Source organism: Copadichromis virginalis, linkage group LG6 (assembly GCF_057382275.1).
Source record: "Copadichromis virginalis isolate Kocher_CV1m ecotype Utaka linkage group LG6, C_Virginalis_male_GT1.1, whole genome shotgun sequence".
In the NCBI taxonomy this organism is placed as follows: domain Eukaryota; kingdom Metazoa; phylum Chordata; class Actinopteri; order Cichliformes; family Cichlidae; genus Copadichromis; species Copadichromis virginalis.
Window position 1 is genome coordinate 1,314,282 of NC_140623.1, and position 26,425 is coordinate 1,340,706.

General features: G+C 39.0%; 2 protein-coding genes across 3 annotated transcripts in view; one reads left to right on the forward strand and one right to left on the reverse strand.

Annotated features, from left to right (window-relative positions):
• On the forward strand, window positions 1-25,399 carry LOC146706874 (MORN repeat-containing protein 4-like). Of its 2 annotated transcripts, none has more exons than XM_085458169.1 (5): window positions 1-125; window positions 1,623-1,697; window positions 14,023-14,137; window positions 18,259-18,368; window positions 20,657-25,399. In XM_085458169.1, exons 2-5 carry the CDS (start codon window positions 1,631-1,633, stop codon window positions 20,803-20,805), a joined length of 441 nt encoding a protein of 146 aa, XP_085314295.1. In that variant the 5' UTR covers window positions 1-125; window positions 1,623-1,630; the 3' UTR covers window positions 20,806-25,399. The 2 variants fall into 2 exon arrangements, with proteins under 2 accessions (XP_085314295.1, XP_085314296.1); XM_085458170.1 differs by having other exon boundaries at window positions 1,626-1,697.
• hoga1 (4-hydroxy-2-oxoglutarate aldolase 1) overlaps window positions 14,091-26,425 on the reverse strand; it is a 62,518-nt gene continuing 50,183 nt past the window's right edge. The window contains exon 7 of the mRNA XM_085458168.1: window positions 14,091-14,190. Coding sequence (XP_085314294.1) covers window positions 14,170-14,190 — 21 coding nt within the window. The 3' untranslated portion in view covers window positions 14,091-14,169. The remainder of the gene's footprint in view (window positions 14,191-26,425) is intronic.

A 26,425-nucleotide genomic window follows, 5' to 3' on the forward strand; every position in this document is an offset into this window, starting at 1 on the left:
CTGAGGCAGCTCTACCAGGAAACAAACAGCTACGAAAAAAAGGCTAAATAGTCGCTATCCTCCTACTGCTCTCTTGTTTTCAGCGATGTAGAGAAAAGAGGCTGAGCTACTCTTAAATAAAACAGGTAAAAATTTTATTTTTTTTGTCTCCAGGCCCGCTCCCCGTGTGAATGCGTGTGTGTTTTGGAGGCTGACAGCGTCATGCCGGCAGGATGAAAGGGATTAGGGCGCCGTTACTGTGGCAACATTAGATGGAGGGATACGCACACCTCCTCCCGCCTGCTGACAGCTGCCTGTTGGCATTGAACAATTAGCCTGTTTTGCTTAATAAACGGACCTTGGGTGTTTTCTCTTTTATGGAGTCGCCCAAATGTTTCTTTGATGCTCCTTTCAGCGGCCGTTTGTCTACATACTCATTTTGAAGCAGCAAAAGGAAAATAGCATGCCACTGAGAACCACAATAAACACAGCCGTGTAGTAGTGTTTGAGTAAAATTAGAGTTATAATAATATAGCTACATTAAACACTACCAGTAGACAAATAATACCTCTTATCACAGCAAAGAAATCCAAAAATATAACAGGTATATAACAGGTAACAGAGTATAACAGCTGATATAACCGGTCACTTTTAACAGCAAATTAGCCTATTGTACAACTATAGTCTTGTTCAGGATTTCGGAACTTACATTTACTTTAGATCTCTAAGCGGTAACCATCAGTTAACCCACACAGTGTAAGCAGAGAAGCCACAAAATGTGCAGTGTGAGTTAATGTATCAAACATGTTTAGCAAAAATAACACTTTTGTCATCTCGCATGGAAATCTCATATTTAAGGAAACATCCTGTACCAAGTTGTTTGAGATGAAGACAGTGGACACCTCTTTCCACATGGTGACCACCTGACCCCCAAGTATTTAGAATGTATAGAGAGAAAAACACTTGTGGCATGTATGATCTTGTGAAACCAGTTGCAACCATTGTTTCTTATAAAACCTTAAGGCAGGTAAGTGCAATAAAGATTTTTTGTTGTTATAGATTGAAGAAAAACATGCAGAAACTGTCTGCTTTCAAACAGCTGTGTGTCCCAAAAAGAGAAACATGGTGTAGAAAAGATGGTCTGGTTTACCCCAGCCTCAACTTTAGAAACTATATGAGATATACGTGACATTCAAAGAATGTGAGATTTTAGTAAAACTAATTAACTTCTGTAAATCCTGTAATCAAATTCCAAAGTCTGATGGAAAACATGATGCCAGAATAACAAAGGCTCTTATGGTAGCAGATTAATACGGGAGGGGGGGGGGGGGTTGAAATCAGATGTTCATTATATACATAAGAGTGTAAAGTTAAGGTTTCCACAGATTTTTAGCCAGCAGTGATTGAGCATTGAGCAGGTTTCTAATAGTGGGGGCAGTTGTGCATGTGTAGTTTTCCTGCCTGCATAATCTGAGTTTGATTACCCTGCAGGCTGGCTGCAGTATTCAAATGCTAGCAATTAACCCATGGTAGACTGAGAGGTGGTAGTATTATTTAATAAACTCCCAGCTCAGTGTGTATCAGAATGCCAAAACTACAGTTGCAAAGCTCCTGATAATGTTTCCTTGTGTCATGTGTGGCAGCAGGACCCATGACCCTGACACGAGGATCCTTTACTTACTCCAACGGCGAGGAGTACCACGGGGAATGGAAAGAAGGCAAGACCCACCTGCTCAGTCACCCACCCATCCTCCACCACTGACTACATTTCATGAACAGCACAAGTGTTGTTATAATGTGATTAAGACTGATGCTCAGGCAGGGGAAGAACCAAATAATAATATGATAATGCTCGTAATAATTATATACATAATCTGCAGTAACATATGTGGCGTGCTTGACTTATGCCCTATTCAGAATAACAGACATCTATTCTGACATCTTACCAGCACAGGGACATTTCTTGATTCTACACACTGTACAGTTGTACAGTGATATCGCTACCATCAATTTTAAGAGAGTCCAAAATCAAGGGGACCAATTTTCCCACGTGTGGATATCTTGAAAACATCCCTTGGAAATTGCTAGCTTTTGTTTCTAAGTGAAACACTGCTGTCAGGTAAAGGAGGAACATTACCTTTTTCAATCATGTAATCAATAAAAATATTAACAGATGTTACATGCTTCCGTGGGGAAAGTAAGTACACCTTTAGCCTCAGAAGCTTATCTGGCTCCCTTTAGCAGAAATAACTTCTTGTAGGCGTTTTGCATAATAGTACATCAGTCTCTGACATCAGCTTGCTGAAATATTTGACCATTCCTCAGCGTAAAATTCCTTCAGTTGGAAGATGCTTGAGGCTTTTATTGCATGCACTGCCTGTTTCACACACACCCCCCCCCCCCCCCCCCAACACACACACACACACACACACCATTTCGATAGGATCCACAGCATATTTTTCTTACAGCGGAATTTATTTAATTTAGAGCAGTTTTTAAAAAAATGCATTCACACCCTTTTTCTGAATGTCAAAGGAACAGCAGGCTGAAGATGCAAGAAGTTTAAATTACACAGGTTTCACTTGTCTGTCCCTAAGGAGGTTGTTAACATTGCCTGATGCAAATGTTATGCATCTCAATGAATGATAAAGGTATGAATGTAATTATTTTTTTAATGTGAATGATATGCTATTTTCTAAATCAAAATTATGGTAATAACTTAAAATGCATGTGTTATTTGTTAAATCACATTATATTTATATACAATAGCATCAAAAGTACTTCAGTGGGATGTATAGAAACTTTATTTTGTTGGTAGAAAAAACAAAATACCTCCTACACAGAGCCCACTCACACCTGGATGGGGGAAAAGGCACAGTCAGGATCCTGTTTCTTGACTTTTCCAGTGCCTTTAATACCATCCGGCCCTGTATGCTTCAAGAAAAACTGAACAGGATGGAGGTGGACCCCTGCCTGGTGGCTTGGATCTCCGACTACCTCACCGACAGGCCACAGTACGTCAGGCTGAAGGACATCACGTCTGACACAGTGGTCAGCAGCACAGGAGCACCACAGGGAACTGTGCTGTCCCCTCTTCTCTCCACCCTGTACACCTCTGACTTCTGCTACAACTCTGAATTATGCCACATTCAGAAGTTTGCAGACGACACAGCCATCATGGGGTGTATCTGGGATGATCAGGAAGAGGAGTACAGAAGTCTGGTGAGGAACTTTGTCGCATGGAGTCACACAAACCACCTGCAACTCAACACCTCAAAGACTAAGGAACTGGTTGTGGACTTCGGGAGGTCTAGAGCAGGTCCACTGCCGGTTCAGATAGAGGGGGAGGAGGTGGAGGTGGTCAACAAGTACAAGTACCTCGGGCTGTGGGTGGACAATAAACTGGACTGGTCATGCAACACAGAGCACCTGTATAAAAAAGCCCAAAGCCGACTGTACTTCCTCAGGAGGCTGAGGTCTTTTAACATCTGCAGGAAGCTCCTGAGGATGTTTTACCAGTCGGTGGTTGCTGGAGTACTTTTCTATGCTGTGGTGTGCTGGGGGAGCAGCACAGCAAAGAAGGACTCATCCAGGCTGGAGAAACTGATCAGGAGGGCTAGCTCTGTGGTCGGCATGAAGCTGGACACTCTGGTGACAGTGGCAGAGAAAAGGACATTAAAGAAACTGATGGACATTATGGACAATGCCAGGCATCCTCTGCACACGGCCATTAACAACCAGAAGAGTCAGTGACAGGTTGCTTCTCCCAAAGACAAGAACTAACAGACTTAAAAACTCCTTTGTCCCACACGCCATCAGACTGTTTAACTCCTCTCTGGAGGGGAGAGGGAGGGGAAACAGGAGGACAAAGGAGGGGGGAACAACTAAGCTGTAGTGCCTCTTCACCTCACTGTGCAATACCTTTTGTGCAATACTTTTGTAAATAGTCAACGGTGCAATAGACTCAATACTTGAAATGTGCAATTCACTTGTATTTTTATTTTTATTCCTATTTATTCTATTTATCCCCTTCGTATATTTTATTTATATTGTCTCTGTATTTATATATATATATATGTGTGTGTGTGTATATATATATATAATATTCTGTAACTCTGTAACTTCTGTCGGTGCTGTGCTTTTTTGGAAATCGAATTTCCCAGAGGAACCCACCCGAGGGATTAATAAAGTTCTATCTAATCTAATCTAATTAGAATACAAGAACAGAATTCAAAATATAGTAATTCAAGAAAAAAAAGTAAATTATAGAACTAGCGTGTTGAAAAAAAGTAGCACACGACTTAAAAGTGAAAATCTTGTGGTGGTAAGGAAACAGAAAAAACAGAAAGAAAGAAAGAAAATGTGTCTCTAGTTTGATAATCAGTTGGAGCCTCCACTCCAGCATTCATGTGCTTGTAGAAAGGCTGAACAGTGTGACATAATCGAGCACTCCCTCCAGTTCACTTTTTAAACTGTAAAGCACTGCACCATCAAAGAAACCATGACAACCCAACAATAACCAGAGCCTTCAGCAGTTCAGGGTAACTTTCCAACCCCTGTGCCTTACCACTGTGAAGCATTTTACTGTCTAAGTGATGTCCTGTGGAGGCACAGTGCTGCACAAAGGTTTAAGCCTCTTTAGATATTTATAGTCATGGTAAAAAGAAAGTACACCCTCTTTCATTTCTAAGATTTTACATATCAGGACATAATGAAAGTCATCTGGTTCTTCGGTGAATGAACTACAAAACATACCATATTTTACTGTGACACCATTTCTGTAAAAAACTAAGCCACAATGCAGAAGCAGTGTATGTATACCTTAGGTACGCTCCATGATTCAGTAGCTTATAGAACTCCCCTTACCTCCAATAACTTGAGGTAATCATTTTCTGTATAACTTTATGAGGCTGTCACATCATTGTGTGGATTTTGAGTCAATGACTGAAAAGTCGTGTAGCTGCAAAACAAACTCAAATCATCATCTCTCCACCACCATGCTGGTAGGAATGGGGAATGAGTACTGGTTCTTGTAAAGAACCAGTTCAGTTCCTTTGGAATTGTTGGTCTGCTTGCCTATCGATCTCGTTTATCGGTTCCACTTGCACTTGCTCTACAATTAGCTGATTTTAGTTCGTGTGCCAGAGGAGGAAAAAGGTGTTGCAGTCTACACCACCTATATGAACATAATTTTTTATTTTTATTGCACAAAAGTACGAGAGCTTGATGGTAAAGTGAAAACTGCACCCAGAACTGAAAGAAATGCAATCTGCTGTTAACACAACTTTGATGGTTTACAAGCATGCTAAGTATCTGCAGTGATATTTCAGCATCTACAAATGTGGCAAGTTTTTAAAAGATGCTTTAAACAACTTACATTATAAACTGTGCAAAGTTGTATCTATAGTTAGTGTTGTTATGTTAAAGGTAAATTAAATCACACCAAATATTCAGTTTTGAATTTTTGTTTAAAAATCTTACAGCACTTTGAACCTTATAGTGTTACCTTCGTAGTTACAGTACTGTATAAGTGTGTTTACATATGAACTGCAGCCCAAAACTTGTACCTGGAATGCTCCAAATACAAAGTCCACATGATTTATAGCCATGTGACAGTAAGCCCAGATAGCTTTCAGGTAAATTCTTAGCCTCTGAGTGGGCATCACATGTCAGGCCTCTCGCACGCCCCTGGTCAAAACAGTATTTTCAGTAGCAAGAACACGATTGAAGTAAGATAAGATAAGATAAAACTTTATTAATCCCTCGGGTGGGTTCCTCTGGGAAATTCGGTTTCCAAAAAAGCACAGCACCGACAGAAGTTACAGAGTTACAGAATATTATATATATATATACACACATATATAAATACAGAGACATATATAAATAAAATATACAAAGGGGATAAATAGAATAAATAGGAATAAAAATAAAAATAAAAATACAAGTGAAATTGCACATTTCAAGTATGGAAGTCTATTGCACCGTTGACTATTAACAAAAGTATTGCACAAAAGGTATTGCACAGTGAGGTGAAGAGGCACTACAGCTTAGTTGTTCCCCCCTCCTTTGTCCTCCTGTTTCCCCTCCCTCTCCCCTCCAGAGAGGAGTTAAACAGTCTGATGGCGTGTGGGACAAAGGAGTTTTTAAGTCTGTTAGTTCTTGTCTTTGGGAGAAACAACCTGTCACTGAACAGACTCTTCTGGTTGTTTATGGCCGTGTGCAGAGGATGCCCAGCATTGTTCATAATGTCCATCAGTTTCTTTAGTGTCCTTTTCTCTGCCACTGTCACCAGAGTGTCCAGCTTCATGCCGACCACAGAGCCAGCCTTCCTGATCAGTTTTTCCAGCCTGGATGAGTCCTTCTTTGCTGTGCTGCTCCCCCAGCACACCACAGCATAGAAAAGTACTCCAGCAACCACTGACTGGTAAAACATCCTCAGGAGCTTCCTGCAGATGTTAAAAGACCTCAGCCTCCTGAGGAAGTACAGTCAGCTTTGGGCTTTTTTATACAGGTGCTCTGTGTTGCATGACCAGTCCAGTTTATTGTCCACCCACAGCCCAAGGTACTTGTACTTGTTGACCACCTCCACCTCCTCCACCTCTATCTGAACTGGCAGTGGACCTTCTCTGGACCCCAACCAGTTCCTTAGTCTTTGAGGTGTTGAGTTGCAGGTGGTTTGTGTGACTCCATGCGACAAAGTTCCTCACCAGACTTCTGTACTCCTCTTCCTGATCATCCCAGATATACCCCATGATGGCTGTGTCATCTGCAAACTTCTGAATATGGCATAATTCAGAGTTGTAGCAGAAGTCAGAGGTGTACAGGGTGAAGAGAAGAGGGGACAGCACAGTTCCCTGTGGTGCTCCTGTGCTGCTGACCACAGTGTCAGACGTGATGTCCTTCAGCCTGACGTACTGTGGCCTGTCGGTGAGGTAGTCGGAGATCCAAGCGACCAGGCAGGGGTCCACCTCCATCCTGTTCAGTTTTTCCTGAAGCAGACAGGGCCGGATGGTATTAAAGGCACTGGAAAGTCAAGAAACAGGATCCTGACCGTGCCTTTTCCCCCATCCAGGTGTGAGTGGGCTCTGTGTAGGAGGTACAGGATGGCATCCTCCACTCCGACATCCGCCTTGTATGCGAACTGTAGTGGGTCCTGGGTATGTTGTACCTGTGGTCGGAGGAGGTTGAGGAAGAGTCTTCATAAGATGTGACGTCAGTGCCACCGGTCGGAAGTCATTCAGCTCATTGGGCCGGTTCCTTTTGGGGAAGTGAACCATCTCATGCTGTGTGCTATAATGGAAAAAGAACAAAGTAGACAATATCCAACCCCCGATTGTTCTGAAACTGCTTCAAGTTCAGGTGTCATAATTGTTTATGCCTTTCCTCACATATTTGAGTTTAGTCATACCTAGGCCCCATGAGTATCTTATTTAAAGAAAAACTCCCTTTCCAGGCTTGTATCCTAAATAAGACTCTGCTTGTCGCTGATCTGGGCTACCACCCTAGCTGTCCATCTAAAAAGTTCCCAGTGTGACATAAAAACAGAATGGTAAATGGCCTGTATTTGTATTTACTTAGTCCCTAAGGACCCCAAAGCACTTTACACTACATTCAGTCATCCACCCATTCACACACTGGTGACAGCAAGCTACGTTGTAGCCACAGCTGCCCTGAGGCGCACTGACAGAGCCGATTACCGGCGCCACCGGGCCCTCTGACCACCACCAGTAGGCAACGGGTGAAGTGTCTTGCCCAAGGACACAACGACCAAGACTGTTGGAGCCGGGGCTCGAATCGGCAACCTTCCGATTACAAGATGAGCTGCTAACTCTTGAGCCACGATCGCCCCGCTAGAATGGGTACTACTACCTTACAGTCATTACAGTAATGGATGAACAAATGAAACGTGTAGCTACAGAGCAGGTGTTCATTGAGTTTGGGTGTTCAATAAGCTCATAAATGCATTAATCTCCTATACTCCTTCTGGATTTCCTGCATTGCATTTTATCGTCTCACTGGCTTCTTAAACAACACCCCACCGCCACCACCACAGCCCCATGTGCTGTTCTAATGCATTGTTGTTTTCAGTTTGAATCCCCCCCTGAGAATACCTATTAGCTTAAATGGATAATAGGGATGTCAGTAAAATATGATAAAAGAAAGTTAACTCCAGCAGCTTTTAATTAATGTGGGATTTCATGTCAGAATGGAGAGTCTGGAAAGAAGTGGGTGTACTGTAAGTGAGTCACAACAGCAAAAGTACTTTTGAAATGAACCTGCACTCTCACCCAAACAGATTGTATCTAATAGGGGAAAAACACAGAAAAAGGTGTCAAGCTAAAGTCAGTAAGTAATCTACACACATATGCACATATGGACCATCTGGTGCCAGTGAGCCTGCAGAGACAGGATATCACACTACCTAAACCAGCACTTGTACTATAACAAAAACAGTCAGACAACCTTTAGGGCAAGGTTAAACAAAGAACAAAAGTTTGGCACTGAAGTGTGCATGAGGCTGCGGGAGGAAACATATGTTCTCCGTATGATTAGCAATAAACTGTTAAACTGGTTTTGGCTGTGATGCACTGATATGCTCGGGTTTTAGTAAACAGCAGGGGTGGATTAAAAAAAATTTTTTAGCTCAGACATTTCAAAGTGAGAAAAAATTAGTTCACTAATAGACGGAGTGCTGCGTTGGCAAGAACTGCTCGGATTTCTTCCAGACATTTTATTTACATGTATATCTAAGTATATATTCAATATGAATCTTCAAAAAGAGGGCAGCAGCAGCTGATTCTGTAAAAAAAACCAAAAAAGTTCTACTCCTTTGGAGCAGGGACCTCGTATGTGTTATATACGGTTTGGGGTTTGTTACCAAAATAAGTTAATGTATTACACATTATTTTTCCTTTCTTTGAAGAAATGTCCCTATCCTAGTGAATAACACATCAATGAGATCTTCCTTTTAATGTTTAAGTACAAACACAAAGTTGAAAGCAAAGCTGAAAACCAGCCCAAAAGAGCACTCCGCAGCGATCAGCATAGAGATCTCTGTTTCTACTGTGGAAACAGGTTTGTAGGATTACAATTCTACAAGCCAGCTCTGCTTTGGTTACCTGTTGAAAATCAGGCTCTGGCTCCTTGGCCGGTGTCAGCATCCACTCAGCTTTAAAATCACTGGTTTGGCACACAGTCTATGCAACTGACCTGTTATTAGCAGCTGTCCTGGGCGCAGTTTGCTGTTTATTATCACATTTCATTTGTCTTTTCATGTAACACAAATTCAGGTGTCCATTTTTGAGATTATATACATTGTAGATGAATTTTCCTTCTTCCACCGCAGAAACTAAATTTAGTTGATTGTAGCGCCAGCATGCAGGAAAAAAAAGGCATGTGTTATGACTTTTTTTCTATTTGCCTAATGTGCAGATAATTGAAGAACCATTATAATGCAAGTAGTAATGTAATTACTGAATTTAGTATAGCAATATGTTACATTACTGCATTATAGAAAGTTGCATCCATAATTAATGTGTGAGCCCAAAGCTCAGGCTCCAGACAACTCAAAACACTACAATTTCAGACATTTTTTTTCTACTATTTAATATATATGATGTCACAGAGAGGATATTCCTAATATGGTCAACTCAGCTAAAACTGTAAGCACAGGAGGGCCATCTAGCTGCTGTTGAAACTTTCTATCTGTGAGTGCCAGCCAATGCGAATAAAGTTGTCTAAATGGGAGGAGCTAAAACAGTTTAGATAAATAGACAGTGAATGAAATGTAGGGCTGCACCAAGGCCCAGTATAGGATAAATAAGGATTATCTGAGCTGTAAATCCTGAAAATCTACTCTACTGGAAGGCAAGAATTGAAAAAATATTTAATTTTTGCCCAAGCTAGTTTGTTCTTCTTAGAACTTCTCGAGTGTTAAATCACTTCAGTTTCTGGTCACTTTTAAAAATATAGTTAATATTAAAGTTAATATTTACAACACAGATTGTGATGAAAATCATGTAGTCATGGTCACAAGGTCCACATTCTTTTTTAGCTTCAGATTCAAAAACATATTGCAAAATATAAGAGGAATGGTCACCCTTGACCTTTCGACCCCTTATCTGTAGTAAAATATTACCTTGCACCTTGTTTTTATTGATATTTCTACTATACCCAAAGCATCTCGTTCTTATCTTCAGCATAAGCCAGATGAAGATAGTACCTTTACCAATGTTACATAAACAGACTTCATATACACTTTGCGCATTCTATTTATTTTAACTCGAAAATTTCTATTAACCCTGCTGAATTGATGCAATAGGATGCAATTGGGTTTTGATCGCCGTGTTGTCATAAACACAGACTGATGCACGTTGCGCATCCTGTCTCTGCGTCCATGCATGCAAAGTCACTGTTTGCACACAAACATGTAGGCATGTGTCAGACAGAGGTCTACGGTGTCACATGAATAATTCAGCGGTGCGCTGGTTGAACATAGGCCCGGGAGCTATCAGGTTACAGGAAGTAGGTTGGGTGCATCCACAACACAACAGCCAAGGCACAGCCAGAAGCCATTTACTACTGTACTTTGACCATGTGGTCATTTAACATCTATGCATTACCGCTATTGATTGACATAAAAGCCGGACAAATTCAGCTAAACCGTAATTAGCTGGAGACCATGACCCAACATAAGATTGGAGAAAGGCGTTACAAAGAAGCTGAACAGCAGATTAGAGTCTGGAGGGATCAAATTGGAGGAGACAGAGGAAATTACTGTCCCTTGCCGCAGCTGATAATCTGTACCTTCATTTAAAAAGAAAGAAAGAAAAGAAACCTTCATAGTGGTCAGCAAAACACTGACACTGCTACCACTCAATTTCATTCTATAACACAGCTGTTGAAATTCTTGGTGGGAGATGCTGCTGTTGGCACACCGCAGCCTCTTTGACACCTAACAGATTGTTATATTTCAGCGGCTAGTCTGTGAAATTTCTGCCTCAGGGTCTCACTCGCTTGTCAAGGTTCATGGAGGCTGAAGAGTTGGATTTAAACTACTGCTGGCCGTCTTCTGTATTCATACTGTTTGCTTTATGATCTCCAGCTAATACACGCACACACACACCAACATATATATATGGATTCTGGATCTTTCTGGATGTTTTTGAAAATCGAATGCAGAGCTCCAGATTTAGTTTCATCCAAATCTCCCATGAAAACCCTGCTAAGATTAGGCAGAGAGCAGCACTTTAAGCAGGCCTGACAGATGGACTGCCCAATTTACCCATGAGCTGTGAATAAGGGACAACACTCACTAGCCCCACCCCTGCCAACAGTTTGTTTCCCCTTCAATATATGAAGCCCCCAATCTTCCACTCTTCTCTCCACTCCACCAGTTTCTTACCACTTGAGCTCCCATTAAATCCTCTTCCTCTGCCATGAGCATACCGGGACCTCCTCTGCCCGTGTCCAACTGTGCCTCGCATCCAGTTATTCTGCTAATTCCCGCTGTGCTTGCTAATAGAGGTTGGCAGGGAGAAATGCTCACTCCTTTTCCCTCCATTTCTTCATCGACTGCCATCCTCCTGATGCTGGAAATTAGTCTGAGAATTAGAGGGAAAATTGGGTCTCACCTCTCAGGGAACATTTTAAGAGGTGAAAAATGAAAGCTAGCAGCTCACCTTTTTGTCTGCTCGCACCAATTATGAATCTCCCAATCTGCTAACTCCAAAATCTAATTAAAGTATAATAACACATCTGCCATCTCTCTCGCGCTCTCTCTCTTTTCTTCACTCAGTGACTTCTACTGAAAACTATACAGGTACCAGTCAGGTTTTGAGTCCTCAGTGTTGCATAGTGCAAAGGGTCTGAATGCTTTTAATACATATTTTTGTTTTGTGCAAGATAATTCAGACCAAGTGCATAAATACTTAAAGAAAACAGTGAATATAAAGCAGCGACTGTGCCAAAAAATCAGAGGAGTTTCATGTTGTTCTATAAACAGTTTTAAAACAGTAGTTGTGAACAAATGCAGTACTATTTGCTGAGATGCTGCCTCAGCATTTTAATTTAGGAAAAAAAATGAACTACATTTTTGTTGTTGCATTTATTTAAACAAATTGGATACATAGTGTTTTGATTAGTGTATAGACATGACAGTTCTATCAATCTAATTTCTTTCATTAACTTTTGGATTTAAAGTAAATGCCATAGATCTAAAAGATGGGCACAGCCACTATGAGATTACCATTTGGTTTCTGCACTCTCTTTTCAAGGTTCAGTGCATTCCGGGCATTTTTTTGCTTTTTTTTCTTTGAGAAGTGACCATATTTGGATGAGATTAACTATGTGCAACAAGGCAATGATGTTTAACCTTCCAAAATCTTCCTCTTTTTACACACAGCAGAGAAAATCAGTAAATGGTAAATGGCCTGTATTTGTATAGCGCTTTACTAGTCCCTAAGGACCCCAAAGTGCTTTACACATCCAGTCATCCACCCATTGGTGATGGCAAGCTACATTGTAGCCACAGCCACCCTGGGGCGCACTGACAGAGGCGAGGCTGCTGAACACTGGCGCCACCGGGCCCTCTGACCACCACCAGTAGGCAACGGGTAAAGTGTCTTGCCCAAGGACACAACGACCGAGACTGTCGGAGCCGGGGCTCGAACCGGCAACCTTCCGATTCCAAGACGAACTCCCAACTCTTGAGCCACGATCACCACAAAATGTTTTTGCATTTTATTAAAGAAATTTGAAGCAGGTGTAAATGTAAAAATCTTATATAAATCTTATATTTAAAATTGATACATAAGGATATGCATAAAACCATATTACATTAGGGCAGCAACTTTTGAAGTTTGATATGGATTTTTTGCAACAATATTTGAACAATATTTGAACAGACAAACACAACACTGAGAAATTCTAGCTACAGGTATCAGAACAGCATCCATGTGCCAGGTCATGAGTTCCCCCATTTCCCATCACCGCTTATTTTCATTCAAGAAGAGATTATTGTGGAATGTGTGATAGAAAATGTTAAATATCTATGTCTACTCATTTGAAAATATGAAATTTAATTTAGGTCTTTCTTTAGAGGAAACAAAACATTCGTCTTGACCTGGGTCTTCATGTGCAGAAGTCAAACCAGTGTTTTACAAATGAACCAATATCCTGTTAAGGCCACTATGTTTAACAGCCAGAACTGTGAAGATATGAGTGAAACTATGCTGTTTTTGTTCCACGGTGGAAGTTCATGGTCATGCTTTTCCTTTAATCCTGTCTGTCATGGTTCCACTTATTCATTTCTTTAGTTAAAGAAATGTCATCTTCTCTCATTTATAAGAGAGAATACAGGATGATATAAACACACGCGATACAATCATCTCATGTAGGTGGTATGAGCCCTTAATTGTCCTGTTTTCAGGGATAAAAGGACCTTTCAATATCTGTGTCTGTGACCTCTTAGTAACATCCTTTCACACTGATTTTGTTTTCTATCCTTGAGGAAGGAAGCATGGCCTGAAGGTTTGTGTGCCATTTCATACATTGTAGCATTCATTCATAAACAAATTGGAAGCTCTTAGAAGACCAACAAACTCACTCATTTATGAAAAAGCTTTCAGTTTTCCATTCTGTTTTAATTCATAGACGCTTAGTTAAGCCTTCCTAAATGCATTTTAGTTGTGAGGTTGGAAGAGGGCATCCATGAGCCCTGTTTGGTTCTTTTTTAACAAAGCTAATACCATAGCTCATGACCATGAGCCTCCTGGTGGTGCAAAGAGTTAATCCCGAGAGAGTCTTATTAGTATATTTAACTTCAAGTAGGAGATGTAAGGGGCGAAATGTGTGCAAAAGTGTGTAGTAATCAGTGGGCATTTCAAATACTTCTAGCTGTTTTTTGGGGTTTTTTTGTTTGGGGTTTTTTTGTGTGGTTTATGTGATTTTGTAAAAAAAAAAAAAAAAAAACCCTCTCTGCTCGTGTCTTAGATTTTTATTTTGCTGGAAGTGATTGGTGAGGTGATTTTTATCCTCTTGCAGGTCTTCGTCATGGCCTGGGTCAGTTGACCTTCAGCGATGGGACGTGCTACACTGGACAGTTTGAAAATGGCCTCTTCAATGGTTGTGGGGTGCTGGTCTTTCCTGACGGCTCCAGGTTTGTCAGTCACTTTTTGCACACTCTGGTTGTTAAACCTTGAAACTCTGCACCTGAAAATTTAAAACCTGCAAATAAGTATGTCGTACAGAAGATACAACCCCAGCCTCCTCCTGAATGAAACCTGTCTGATTTGTTCCTTCATTACTTCTGTCATGTAAATAATGTACATAATGCTTGTGCTGGTTTTCAGCTTTATTTCCATACGAAATAATCAATGTGAGAAATTTATACAACAGTAGAAGAGTACAACAGTATCTCAACAGTCTAACTTTGGTGGTACATGTGACTGAAAAAGCTTCTGCACAGAGCTGAAAGAAGGATAGATTTTGTTTCTTTCTCTGCTTCTGTTGATTAAAAATATCCAATCATAAAGACATCGAGAACAATGCAGCTAAATGAAGCATGATGAGCACTGCTGTGAGGAAAGGACTGTCACACACAAAAGCTGAGGTGAAAAATCAATGAGAAGATATTCTAGTGCAGACCTACTCTGTACTATGTTACCTCTCCATGGAAATTCTAAGAGGCAACACGAATAACATGACATAGAGGAGCTGGGGTGGCGGCGGGTTGTGTGCGTCAGCAACTGTCTGCAGATATATGTATAATATATATATATATATATATATATATATATATATATATATATATATATATATACATATATATATATGTTATGTCATGTTATTCGTGTTGCCTCTTAGAATTTCCATGGAGAGGTCCAAATAGAGCAATACTGAATAATATAAATTATTGCAGATTGAATAACAATTCATCTAAAATTAGAGTATGTAAGGAGGTGTTTTTTTATTAATAAGGATCTGTTGACTGTTTGCAAATTATCCTTCACATACCTTTTATCACCAACACAAATTGTAAAATTCAGACACTAAAATTAACGGCAGGAAGGTGGCTGAAGGGGTCAGTCTTTTTTGTGTCCTTACATACAATGAATAAGTCAATGCACAATTTGAATATTTAGTTTCCCAGTCTCGAAAAAAAGAGAAATAAGCAGAGAAAAAAAATACAAAGCAGATTGTAGCACAATGACCTGTGCAGTTGAAAAAGAAAAACCAGAAAAACCTCAGAATACTTTGAGTGCTTTCATGGCCTCAATATGTTGAGTATTTTATTGTTGGCTGCTTCCTTTTATTTATTCCTCATACATGAATTTTATCTGTATCTCTCTGTTGGCTTTGTCACCCAAGATATTTATAAAAAAAGATGTCAGCCCAATAAAGATTCAGTTAATTCAAGAGAAGGTGAAGTGTTCAAGTAGAGCACGGCATAGGATAAAGAAGCAACGTATTGCCTGTTCAATGCCATCTGTTGTATTTTTGTTTGCACAAAAAACAACTGATTAATCCTTCAAAGTTCTTTGGAAACACTAAAACATGTATTTCAGGCTAAGTGAATAATATTTAAAGGTTACGTGAATAATAAAGAGAACATATATCTTTTCAGTTACTGCCTGTCGAGTTCTGAGAAGCCTTTTAGTTTAGATGAACTTTGTACTCAGCTTGAATTCACAGAAGTTACAATAAGTTTAATTAGAAGCCCAGTGTTGTTTGAAAAAGGAGCAAATCTCCTGTTGCACTGCCGGTGTTTTGCGCACTACGTTGCAATTACTTTAAAGAAACAATGCAGAGGAAAAACGCTCAAGAGACTGTTAGAGACGGATTTCACATGCAGCTTTTTATTGTCATCCCTCTTATCCTGTTGATTTTTTTAACCCTACTTTGCTCTCTTGCAGTTCAGCCTTTTGTTAATTTGTGCCTGTTTGACACTGAAGTAATTGTGTTCATGCTGTGTGTTAAAAAGGCTGACACTCTACACTTAGATTCATGCTAAGCTTATTGTACAGCAGTGACTACAATACGCCATGGATCTGATTCTGGCTCCTTCACTGAAATACTGTCTGGTTTAGTTAAACAGGGTGGGTTAGTAGTAATAGACTATATGTCGTAAAAAGGTTTGCAATCAGTTTTTAAAAAAAGATGAAAAATATCTGACATCTAACATAAAAACTATATTGTTTTCAAGGTTATTAGTTCCCTTTATCGTCCCCCTCCTGTCTACTTACTATTTTGTCTTTTAGTATCTTCCATGTCAAGTCTGTCGTGTCTCCATTTTAGTTTATGTTTTGTCTGTGTCAAGCTCATGTGGCTTAGTCTCTCAGTGTTTGTGCTTCCTCGTTTCCTTTGATAATCCCGTGTCTCCTGTGCTTCATGTTCAGCATTGCCTTCCCTGTCCTGTTATGCCTGATTTTTCCCTGCTGTGTTTCCCAGCTGTTTCCACTCCCTCATCACCTTTCTGTGTGTATTTCCCAGTTTCTTGTACCTCCTATTGTCATTCCAGGATTAGTTCATGTAATTCGATGTTTTTAGTTTTTTTTTTTTTCATGTTTAGCTTTTATGGTGGTGGATTATTAGCTCAATAAATGAATCACCTTTTATTAAGATTAATCTGTCTCATTTGGGTCCTCCACATCACACTTCGCATGGTCTGTTTATGAGGCTAAAAAACAAAAAACTTGATTTATTGAGTCCCCGATGCGCCGTGAGTGGTTTGTCGCAAGCTGGGCGACGTATTAGCCAAAGTCCTAGCAGCATTCGCGACTAACGTAAGCTTTGTGTCAATGTGATATTTTAACCTGGAAGTGCCTCAGGGAAAACAAAATTCCTTCTTGCACAATGTGCGTAATACTTTATGTGGGTCGACTGTTCCATCTTGTTACTTTTTTAATACTCAAATTTCCCATCGAGAGGGCAAATGTGCCTTTATCATCTTCCATATTGGTTCATTGGTTCTGGTCACTACCAGATCAACTGCCCATTTGCACATGTGCGAAGGCAACTTTACTTGGACAAACTGCCCGAAATGCGTTGACAGAAACCTTTCGGGGATTCTGAGTCATTCTACACTCCAGATGCGTTAATTGTATTAAAAATTTTAATTGTGCTGACCTTGATGTCGGATTAATTTGCGTTAACGCGTTAATTTCGACAGCACTAATATATATATTTTCACATTTTGGTGGTTGTGTCTGTGTTATGGTATAATTTGTCATTGAAATCAGTTCATTTCTATTTATATAGCGCCAAATGACAACAGCAGCTGCCTCGGGGTGTCGTATATTCAACCATTAATTTTGAAGTCTTTCACATGTCTTCAGATTACATTATGTAGCAACTGCATTTGGCTTGTTCGTGTTAGTTCTATTTCCCATAGAGAGAAATGAGTGTGTAGATTACTGTACATTATTGAATTTACTTCAATCTATAGGGAAAAATAAACTAGCTTTCTTTTTAGCTGTACTTTCTGCTCTTGCTAGCTAGCTGTGTAACAAGGAGATAAACAGAGACAAAAGCAAAAGTCTTGATTTATCTTTGTATTTATTTATTTATTTTTTCATAACAGCAAATGGCAAAGAGAAATGAAGTAACAAGCTGCCTATTGGAAAAAGGTTACTGCATGAATAACTGATTACCTGAAATGTAAAACTAATCCTTTATGTTACATATTATAGTTTTTTATTTTTTAAAAAGTATTTAATGCTGTCTCCTTATCCCTAATCACTTTCCAATGCCTTACGCCCAACACCATCAGGCAATAGTGACAGATCCATATTGCTTCCTACATGATTTTGTTGTGTTCCTTCACATATTTCTTTTCTCTGGAGTTATTTTGGTTGTAATTTCTAATCAAAACATTCTTTTTGCCATAGGAAGAAATGTTGAGATTCCAACATTTGGCTTTTTAAAAACCACAAAAAAAAACCATTTCATATTTTAAATTCTTAAAAGAAACCCTGAAAAACTACATTTTTCCACTGCCTCTATGAACTTTAGATGACACGCTTACGGAAAGCTTTGGTACTTTAGTGCAGCTTTACATTTTAGTCCAAAAGCTTTTTGTGCTTCTGTACCGCTCATAATTTAAATGCTCAAGGACAGAATTAGTGAGTCAATAAAGCTTTTGTATTTTTTGTAAGTTTAAAATCATACTTTAAAAAAAATGTCCTTCTTTACTCACCTACTTGTTCCTTTTCTCTTCTGCAGTCCTGGAATTTGCCCCTGTCTTTCATGTAAATGCATTTTTATGTGAATGTTTTTTAGGTATGAAGGAGAATTTGTGCAGGGGAAGTTTCAAGGTGTCGGCGTCTTCACTCGCTTTGATGGCATGAAGTTTGAGGGCGAATTTAAAAGTGGCTGTGTGGATGGCTATGGTAAGACCTTATATTCTGATACTCACTATTAGATTATTTAGAGATTTTGGATGAGATTGACATTGCTAGCATCTTAGTTTTTGCATACTCTATTACTACCTTTAAATATGATGTATCAGGTAATTTGGATTTCATTTGGAGGTATTCTTCAGTATTATGTGAGTTAAAAGGGAAGCCTGCTTTATTGCAATGCTGTCTATGAAAAAACATTTTGAAAAGCTTAAAAGTATCTAAATTTGGAAACCTCTGGCTTGTGTTGCTTGCTGGACTTTAATGTTTATGCTTTTTTTTGATTGTTTAAGTTATTAAATTAAGGTAGTAATTCAGATGTATGTTTTCAACTAACCCTCCAGTCTCAGTGGTTTATCTGTCTGTGGTTCCAACTACTTTAAGTGTTTTTAATTATATTAAACAGTGAAAGGTGCTAATTGTCTGGTCTGAAGCTACCGTGTGTCTGGGCACAGAGTCTCTGTAGGTAATCAACACATTTTTTATTTGAAGGCTGTTGTGTGGAGAGGGCGGATCAGTGTGTCAGTGTGACAAGTGGTGATTTGTTTGTGCTTGTAAAAAAAAGAGATGGAACATAAAGATTCCTCCAGTTTCCTGACAGTTGAAGACCAGAAATCAGAGCTGGTTCGAGCGGTGGTTTAAATGTAATTTTTTGTTGATTGTTATTATCCCGAGTTCCCAACTCTCAGCTGAGGTGATGATGTATTTCAAATGAAGAAATTAACTTAAAATTTAAAAGTTAATGTAAAATTAACTTGAAGTTATTGCCATGGTTTCTTATAGCCACATTTAGGACCAGAATTTAGTTGTTGTGAGTCTGAGTAGCAGTTCTATACTGTGTTTGGTGTAAGTAGAACACCAAACATCAGTGTCACATATTTTCCTGTTCCTAACCAGCCTTGAACCAATTCAAAGAGCAAAGGTCATGTGACTGCTCAAACTCCTGGCTACACTGCTGAGTTCTAACAGCTTAACATGATACATCAGATACTTGGGTGGGGTGCTCTGCCACAATACAAAAGGTGTTCAGCTACCCTGAACACCCCCCACCCCCCCAACACTGGCAAAAAAAGGGGTTGAGAATAAAGTTGAGATATTTTGACTACATGATATACATTCAATGGATATGTTATTAGGTACACCTTGCCAATTGGAACCCTTTTTGCCTTCAGAACTCCTTTAATTCTTTGTGTCATCAACAACTGTGCCACATTCAAAGTCACTTTAATCACATTTCTTCCCCATTCTGTCGCTCGGTGTCTGATGCTCAGTGATAGGCTGATTAGATGTTTGCGTTAACGAGAAGCTGAACAGACGTAAGGTTGTATAACAGTTAAATGAACATGCTTACTAAGCAAATTTAAAGACTTTTGAATGAATGAACTACAATACAAATGATATACAAGTTTTCATTTTTTTGTTCAGAATTATTGTGTCGGTGTGATTGTTTTATTTTAGTCAGGCACAAGTAATGTAGGGAAGAACATTTAAAATATGAAGAAGGAGGGAAAGCGGACATTTCTTGTATAAATTCATTTGATGAAGGCTTTTAATACGTTTTCTTTGCTGCTTTAAATTTTGTTAGCAATTTTTTGGTATTGTATCCACTTTCGTTGTTTTTGTCATGTGATCTCCTAAACACTGAGGCAATATTTTAACATGTTGGGAACTAAACTGATTTAATCTCTTGCTTGTTGGATGAAGCCAGTAGTTGGTTAGCTTAGCTTAGCATAAACACTGCTCTCCTGGCCTCGTGCAAAGGTAGCAAAAAACAACTTTCTACCACATTATTTCAAGCCAAAGCTAACACTTTGTTTCTTGTTTGTTACATCTGTACAAAGCTCAAGAGTAAAGATGACAGTCTGTCATTTTAGGGGCTGTTATGTGACAGGCTACAAATAACCTGCTGGACTCCCCAGTAGTTGCCAGGCAACTTGTCCCAAAGATGCGAAAGCAGCCTTCAGAGTCAAAGTCTGTGCTGTGTACATGGACCATCCACCCTTTGAACCCCCTCCTTCTGACTTCTGTGAAGCATAAGAACATGACACACTGCCAGTGAACATTAATCCAGGCAGCAATTACATTTCCTGCTAAAGCAGACAGTTATTTTCAGAGACAGAAAATTCAAAACAGTCCATAAAGGCAGCCAGATCTGACACTTCTGGCCATGTGTCACTTGTTTGATGAAGTGAGTTGTGTCTCGAGTATGGCTGTTAGTCAGTTTCCTCCGTACCTGTTTGCTTTGATAAAATGCATGATGAGAATTTTGTGTGGTGCAGGAGTGCTGGCGTTTGTGGACGGAGGCCCCGGAGGAGGCACCCACGAGGGTCTGTTTGAGACCAGCCAGCTGATGAAGAGAGAGAACAGCCAGGGAGCTGTGCAGCGGGCGCAGGCGGCAGCTGCCAAGGCCCGAGCTCTGGCCATGTGACGTGGACTACATCACCCACAGTGCCCCAGTACCAGAATCATCCTCCCAACACTACCCCCTTGGTTTGAGGTGTTTAATTTTTCCTTTAATTTTATTACTCTTTGGTTCCTTCTCATCCACTTTTTGTTGGACTGGTAAGTTAGTTTTTAGGATTTTATTCTTATACGTCTGTTCTATCTCTCATTCATGTAACATGCAGTATGCGCAGAGAAGAAATGAATGGCTCCCTTAAGTTTTGTCAACACAGCCACTGAATCAGGATCTGCTGAGCCAAACGCAGATTTAATGTTCAGTTCACACACTGGTGCTAAATCTGTTTCAGGGTCAGGTAATCTGACAAAACACAGAAGTGCATGTGGACGTTTTCCAGTAAACACTGATTTGGTGAGTTTCATGTCAAAAGAATATCTGACATGTGAGTTTAAAGTGACCTAAATTTATTTTAAAAAAGAAGACAATATTTATGTTTCAAAGTGAAAGTGCACAAAAAAATAGTGAGACTTTATATTTCTGAATAAATTAACTATTAACAAATGGTAGATAAACAAAAGTAAAACAAATTATTCTGATTTGATTTAATGTTTATTTTTACTGGTGAATTCTCAAGCCTAACAAATATAAAAGTCATAACTGGTTTAAAACCAAAGATTACATTTTTAATTTTTAATCACAGTTTTATTCAAATTTATTGATGTAAAACTTGTGTTAGAGCTGTTTTGTCTTCAAATATTCAGCAGAGCGCTACAGACCATGGCTATAACAAAGGACGTAAATGTGGTAAAAAGTAACTTTATTGCATTACACAGCAGACAACCAACAAACAGGGGACAGGCACATTTTCATTACTAACATAAAAAATACAAACGTATTTGATTTAATAAGAGATTATTCATTTAGGAACAAAAGCAACAGTAGATTCAGTACTCAATTCTAGTCACTTGAATTAGTGTTTCAGCAGCACTGACATGCTTTCACATGGAAATGAAGTCATTCATATACGTTTAGAACAAAATGTCTAAAAACTTTATTTTATAGGTCTCAGATTTTAATGAGCGATTTCAAAGAATTCTGCCATGTGATTCTAATTAGAGTCAAAATACAGACCATGAATAAGTGGAACGCTGTTATTTACTTCATTGCTTGAGACAGTGTAGCAGAAGTCAGCTGACACTGCAAATATATAAACAAAGCTTACAGTTTCAGGTACTGTTTGTATAAATGAAATTTACAATTACAAAGAGAAATGAGTTACTGCTTGAGAACTGTCCACATAGGTCAGCTCTAAGGAAACTTACACAACAATGGATTGCCTGTTTTTAGTCAAATTAAATATATGGGAAAACTATTCAAAAAGGTGTCAACAGGCTTCATTCTTACTTACCACTAAATCTGAAATAAATCAATGAAAGGAATGTTTATTTTCATATCAGCACTTGTTTTGAACATCAGCTCACCAGATCAGTACTTTCTGGGTTTCCTACCTTCCCTTTAAAATGCGTGTTTTTTTTCTGACCTCTTATTGGTGCTCTAAGGAGAATACAGATTGTTCAGTTTGAGTCAGAGAGATGTCAGGAGGGCCTTGGTTAGAGACGATGTGAGCAGCGTTTGGTGGTCCTTTTCACTCAGTGCCGTTACAGCTCAGTCTGATTACAGAACAGCAGGAACATCTTCCTCAGTGCCAAACACACAGTGCCAAGCGGCTGCAGCTGATCCCGAATCAGTGGCTTATTATCAGAGAGGAAGCTGGGAGGGGGGAGGATGGGGATTAATAGTGAGGAGAATGGGAGTGCCTGCATTGTCACAGGCTGCAATAATGAGTACAATTTCTGTTTTGGAGGTGCAATTTGATAATAGCATGCAATTTATGTTTGAAAGCAAGATTTTCCTTCCACCGGCAGTTGAGGAGCTTCCTGCTCTGTCAGGAAAGAAAGGCTTTGTAGGTGAAAGGGAGGGCCATCTGATGAAGGACAGGCTCAAATGACTTGAAGGGTTTCGTGGGAGAACTATGTGCACCTTTTTCTGCGTGAAATTTGAGCCATTTTCTAAGAAACAGCATTAAGATTATGCCTCTTTTTTTAAATGTCAAAATGTAACCTCAATTTATGTCAAAATCCATGAACCAAAAACATTGTGTATTTTTGCAGTGCAAATCTTCACATAGGACAAGGTTTTCCAGCAAGGTAAAACATATTGTAATGTGCTCTATGCACTTTTCTTTTTTACTCTTCACAACCCTTAATTACGTCACTTTGGAGTCTCATCTGATGTTTACAGTTTGTGTATCCTACCCCCCCCCCCCCAAACAAACGAAAAAAGTAAGTAGCACATACTTTATGTGTATCATACCTGCTGGGAATCAGTGGCCATCTATGTAATGAGACTGGTGGTGTAGATGTGCTATATATATATGTGTGTGTGAATGTAGTCGTACTGTTGTGGGTGGGGGTTGGGGTATTCAACGTGTAATGGAGTTAAGTGTCAGTTACGTGAATGTTCCAGTGTGCAATTAATTTGGGATGTGGTTTGGGGGCCGATGTCTTCCCTGCTGACCAGTTTGACAGCGACATCTAAAAGAGCTGAAGTGATGGAGGCATCTTACACCTTTTAATTGGCTTTGGGATCCAAACAGAAACTGTCAAACATATGCGGTTATTAGGGGATGACGTGGGCTGGGTTTCCACTGGAATAATCTTTAGTCTTATTCACTGTATTATTTCAGACAAAAATGTTGTGACTATGTTCATAGAGAATCTTTTAACTTTGTCCTGTATTGTATTTAACTGAATGATCCCATGTTCCTTCACAGTCTTAGAAAACAAAGAGGATAATGAAACCCTTTAAAATGCACCTTAAAACCTCAACTTTAAAAGTTGCCATGTGATATTAACACGGATGACTGTCTCTCAGCATTAGCAAAGTTACGCTTTCTAATGTGGGTATGACTGAAATCATTGGTTCACTGTGATGAGTATTAATTATTAATGAGGGTGCCATCTAAATCCACCCTAAAACAGAATTCACATATTTCAGAAAAAGTCAAACGATCTCTAAGAATGTAGCTTTGAGACAGTTTATGGACTTAAAGAGAGAATTAGGTTACATGCTATCTGCCATAGCTTTTAGAGCTGGTTGGAACATTATAAAAGGAGAATGTGAGGTCTTGAATTAAAATTGATAGTCACAGGAACATTGAACTGTTTTCTTTGGGTTTTTTTTATTTGTTTGATTTAAAAACAAAGCATTTCAACTCTTAATTCTCACTAGATTATCTAAGATCACTAAAATAAATAATAATACGCTAAGAAATAGTTTTACGTTTTGGTGCCATGTCCACATCTGTGCCAAGTATGATGCTAAAGCCAGATTAAGCTAAGTAGCTTAATTGACTTAACATTGTTCAGTCTTCTCCTAGGCAGTGGGCAGTGAGTGATTCTTAAGTTCTCATATAATTCTTTATGATTACCGTATAAATTTTATTTAACTGAAAGTGTGATATTTTATAGACAAAGCTATTCTGCTCTTTCATGTTATTCCCCAACTTTGTGCAAAGATACGCTAACACTAGGAAATTAGTCTTACTAATCAAATTTGACTCTTCTTCAGTTTAAAATAGTGATTGAAATAATTCAAACCCTAAAAATAAATATTTTGTGCACACATTCTGTACACAGGAGAGAGGCTAGAAATATGACTTTCTGCACATTTCAGCATCATTTCAAACAAGGTTCTCCTTTTTTTTCTTGCATGTTAGGCTTTTCCGCATTGATTAATCTTAAAATTATTAGGTAGAAACTGAAAACTGACTGCATTTAAAAAACACTGTAACAGGTTAAATGAACAAGAGTCACCTTGAACTGCAGCTGATATATAAGTTGCTTCCAGCTGTTTAAGAAGTCTTTCCTTTAGGCTTGTTTGCAAACACAGCAGCATCAAAGAGCAGCAGGATCCATATCAAAATGTCCAAAGTCACATTTATTCATTTTCTTCAGTTATTTTTGTCAGCAGTGTAAACAGCACATTGTGTCTGATTAGTCCTTACTAGAGACTATTGTGTCTTTAATGGTTAATTCTTTTCCTTCCACAGCTTCAGCAGCACTTTCTCTTATTAAACCCCAAATTATGATCAATTAAATAAAATAATTACTGAATATTAAAATTAATAGCCTATGATTAACCTTTAATTATAATCTATTAGTAGTTACGTCACATACAACAATCCACCATGAGTCTCACTTCAAGTGGTAGCTATAAATTGGGAGTGCTGTGGTTTATTATATTCTTAAAAGGATCATTCATCAAAATGTAAACATAAAGACAAAGAACAGTTAATTTTTTATGCAAAAGGATGGAATGAAATAAAGTGAATACCGTTTTAGGTGGGATTTCTAACAGTCTGAGGACTCGATGCCTTTTAAATGGGTTATTTTAACAGTGAAATGCCATTTTTGAGGACAGTTTTCTTTCTTTCTTTTTTACTGAGGCTCTCTGACTGTTTCATTTACACCAGGAATCCATTGTTGTTGTTATTCTTGGTGTCTTGAGCTGCATGTACATTTTAATATTTTCTCTCTCTTTCAAGAGGCATTGCCTGAGTCTGTATAGAGAGAAACGGACACTTAATTCACACACATGTGTGAGGAATGGAGACATAATCAGTGTCTATAATTTCATTAGTTCCACAGTATTTACTTCTCACACTCTTTCACACAAACACGCACACACTTGTGCTTAGACTGTCCTTATGTACGGCACAAACAAAAACAAGCCCATTACCATAATCACCACTGTAATGAGAAAATAGGGCGAGAGCAATCCAGGGCTCTTTAACAGTTGTTCAACAAGTGAGAGAATCAACACTGCTTATGAAAAATGAGACACAGTTACTTAATCGAGTGCCTGAACAAAAACCTTCTTCTACTGTGCTTTGAGTACCGGCTGACTGTTTTACTTACTCTTATTACTTTGTCTTAAATCTTTTTGTCTTTTTGTGTGTTTTTGTGTTTGTGCTTAATAAAGGGAAAACATGAGTGTGGGGTTGAAGGGCAGCAGTTTACCAGTTTATCACACTGGTGAGATGATTGCCTGATGAGTAACAACCAACTCACTGCCTTCACTCACAGTATGCCTTCATATTTGTTTTGGGTATTTTAAATACCTGAGAGATGGAAACTGAAACATTACACAAGGTTTTTCCAAATATCTGGATTTTAGAGATTTTTTGGACTTTTTTTTAAAGTTTTCAGCAACAAAGGGAAAAAATGGCTCAGGTCTTACATTATCTTGCTGTCGAGATTTTATCCTGAAATACGCCATGAAAATATACAACAATAGCTTTTGTTGGAGTAAAACTGGTGTCTTTAAGGGGCTCTCTGGCAACTTTGTTTGAAATAAGCAGAACTTGCTTTACGTTATAGAAAAGCCTATCAAGCTGCATAATGGGAAATTTAGGATTCGGCACTGGGGCATGATCCAGACTAGGGATGCATGGCTGTTCTGCAGAGAAATATTTCATGCATGGTTTTCAGTCGTCTATCTGATCTCCGATGGAACAGATATGCTTCTGTTTTAATCAGTTCAGCTTTCTGCTTAGAAGGCAGTTTGTGTTTCATTTGTATTGCAC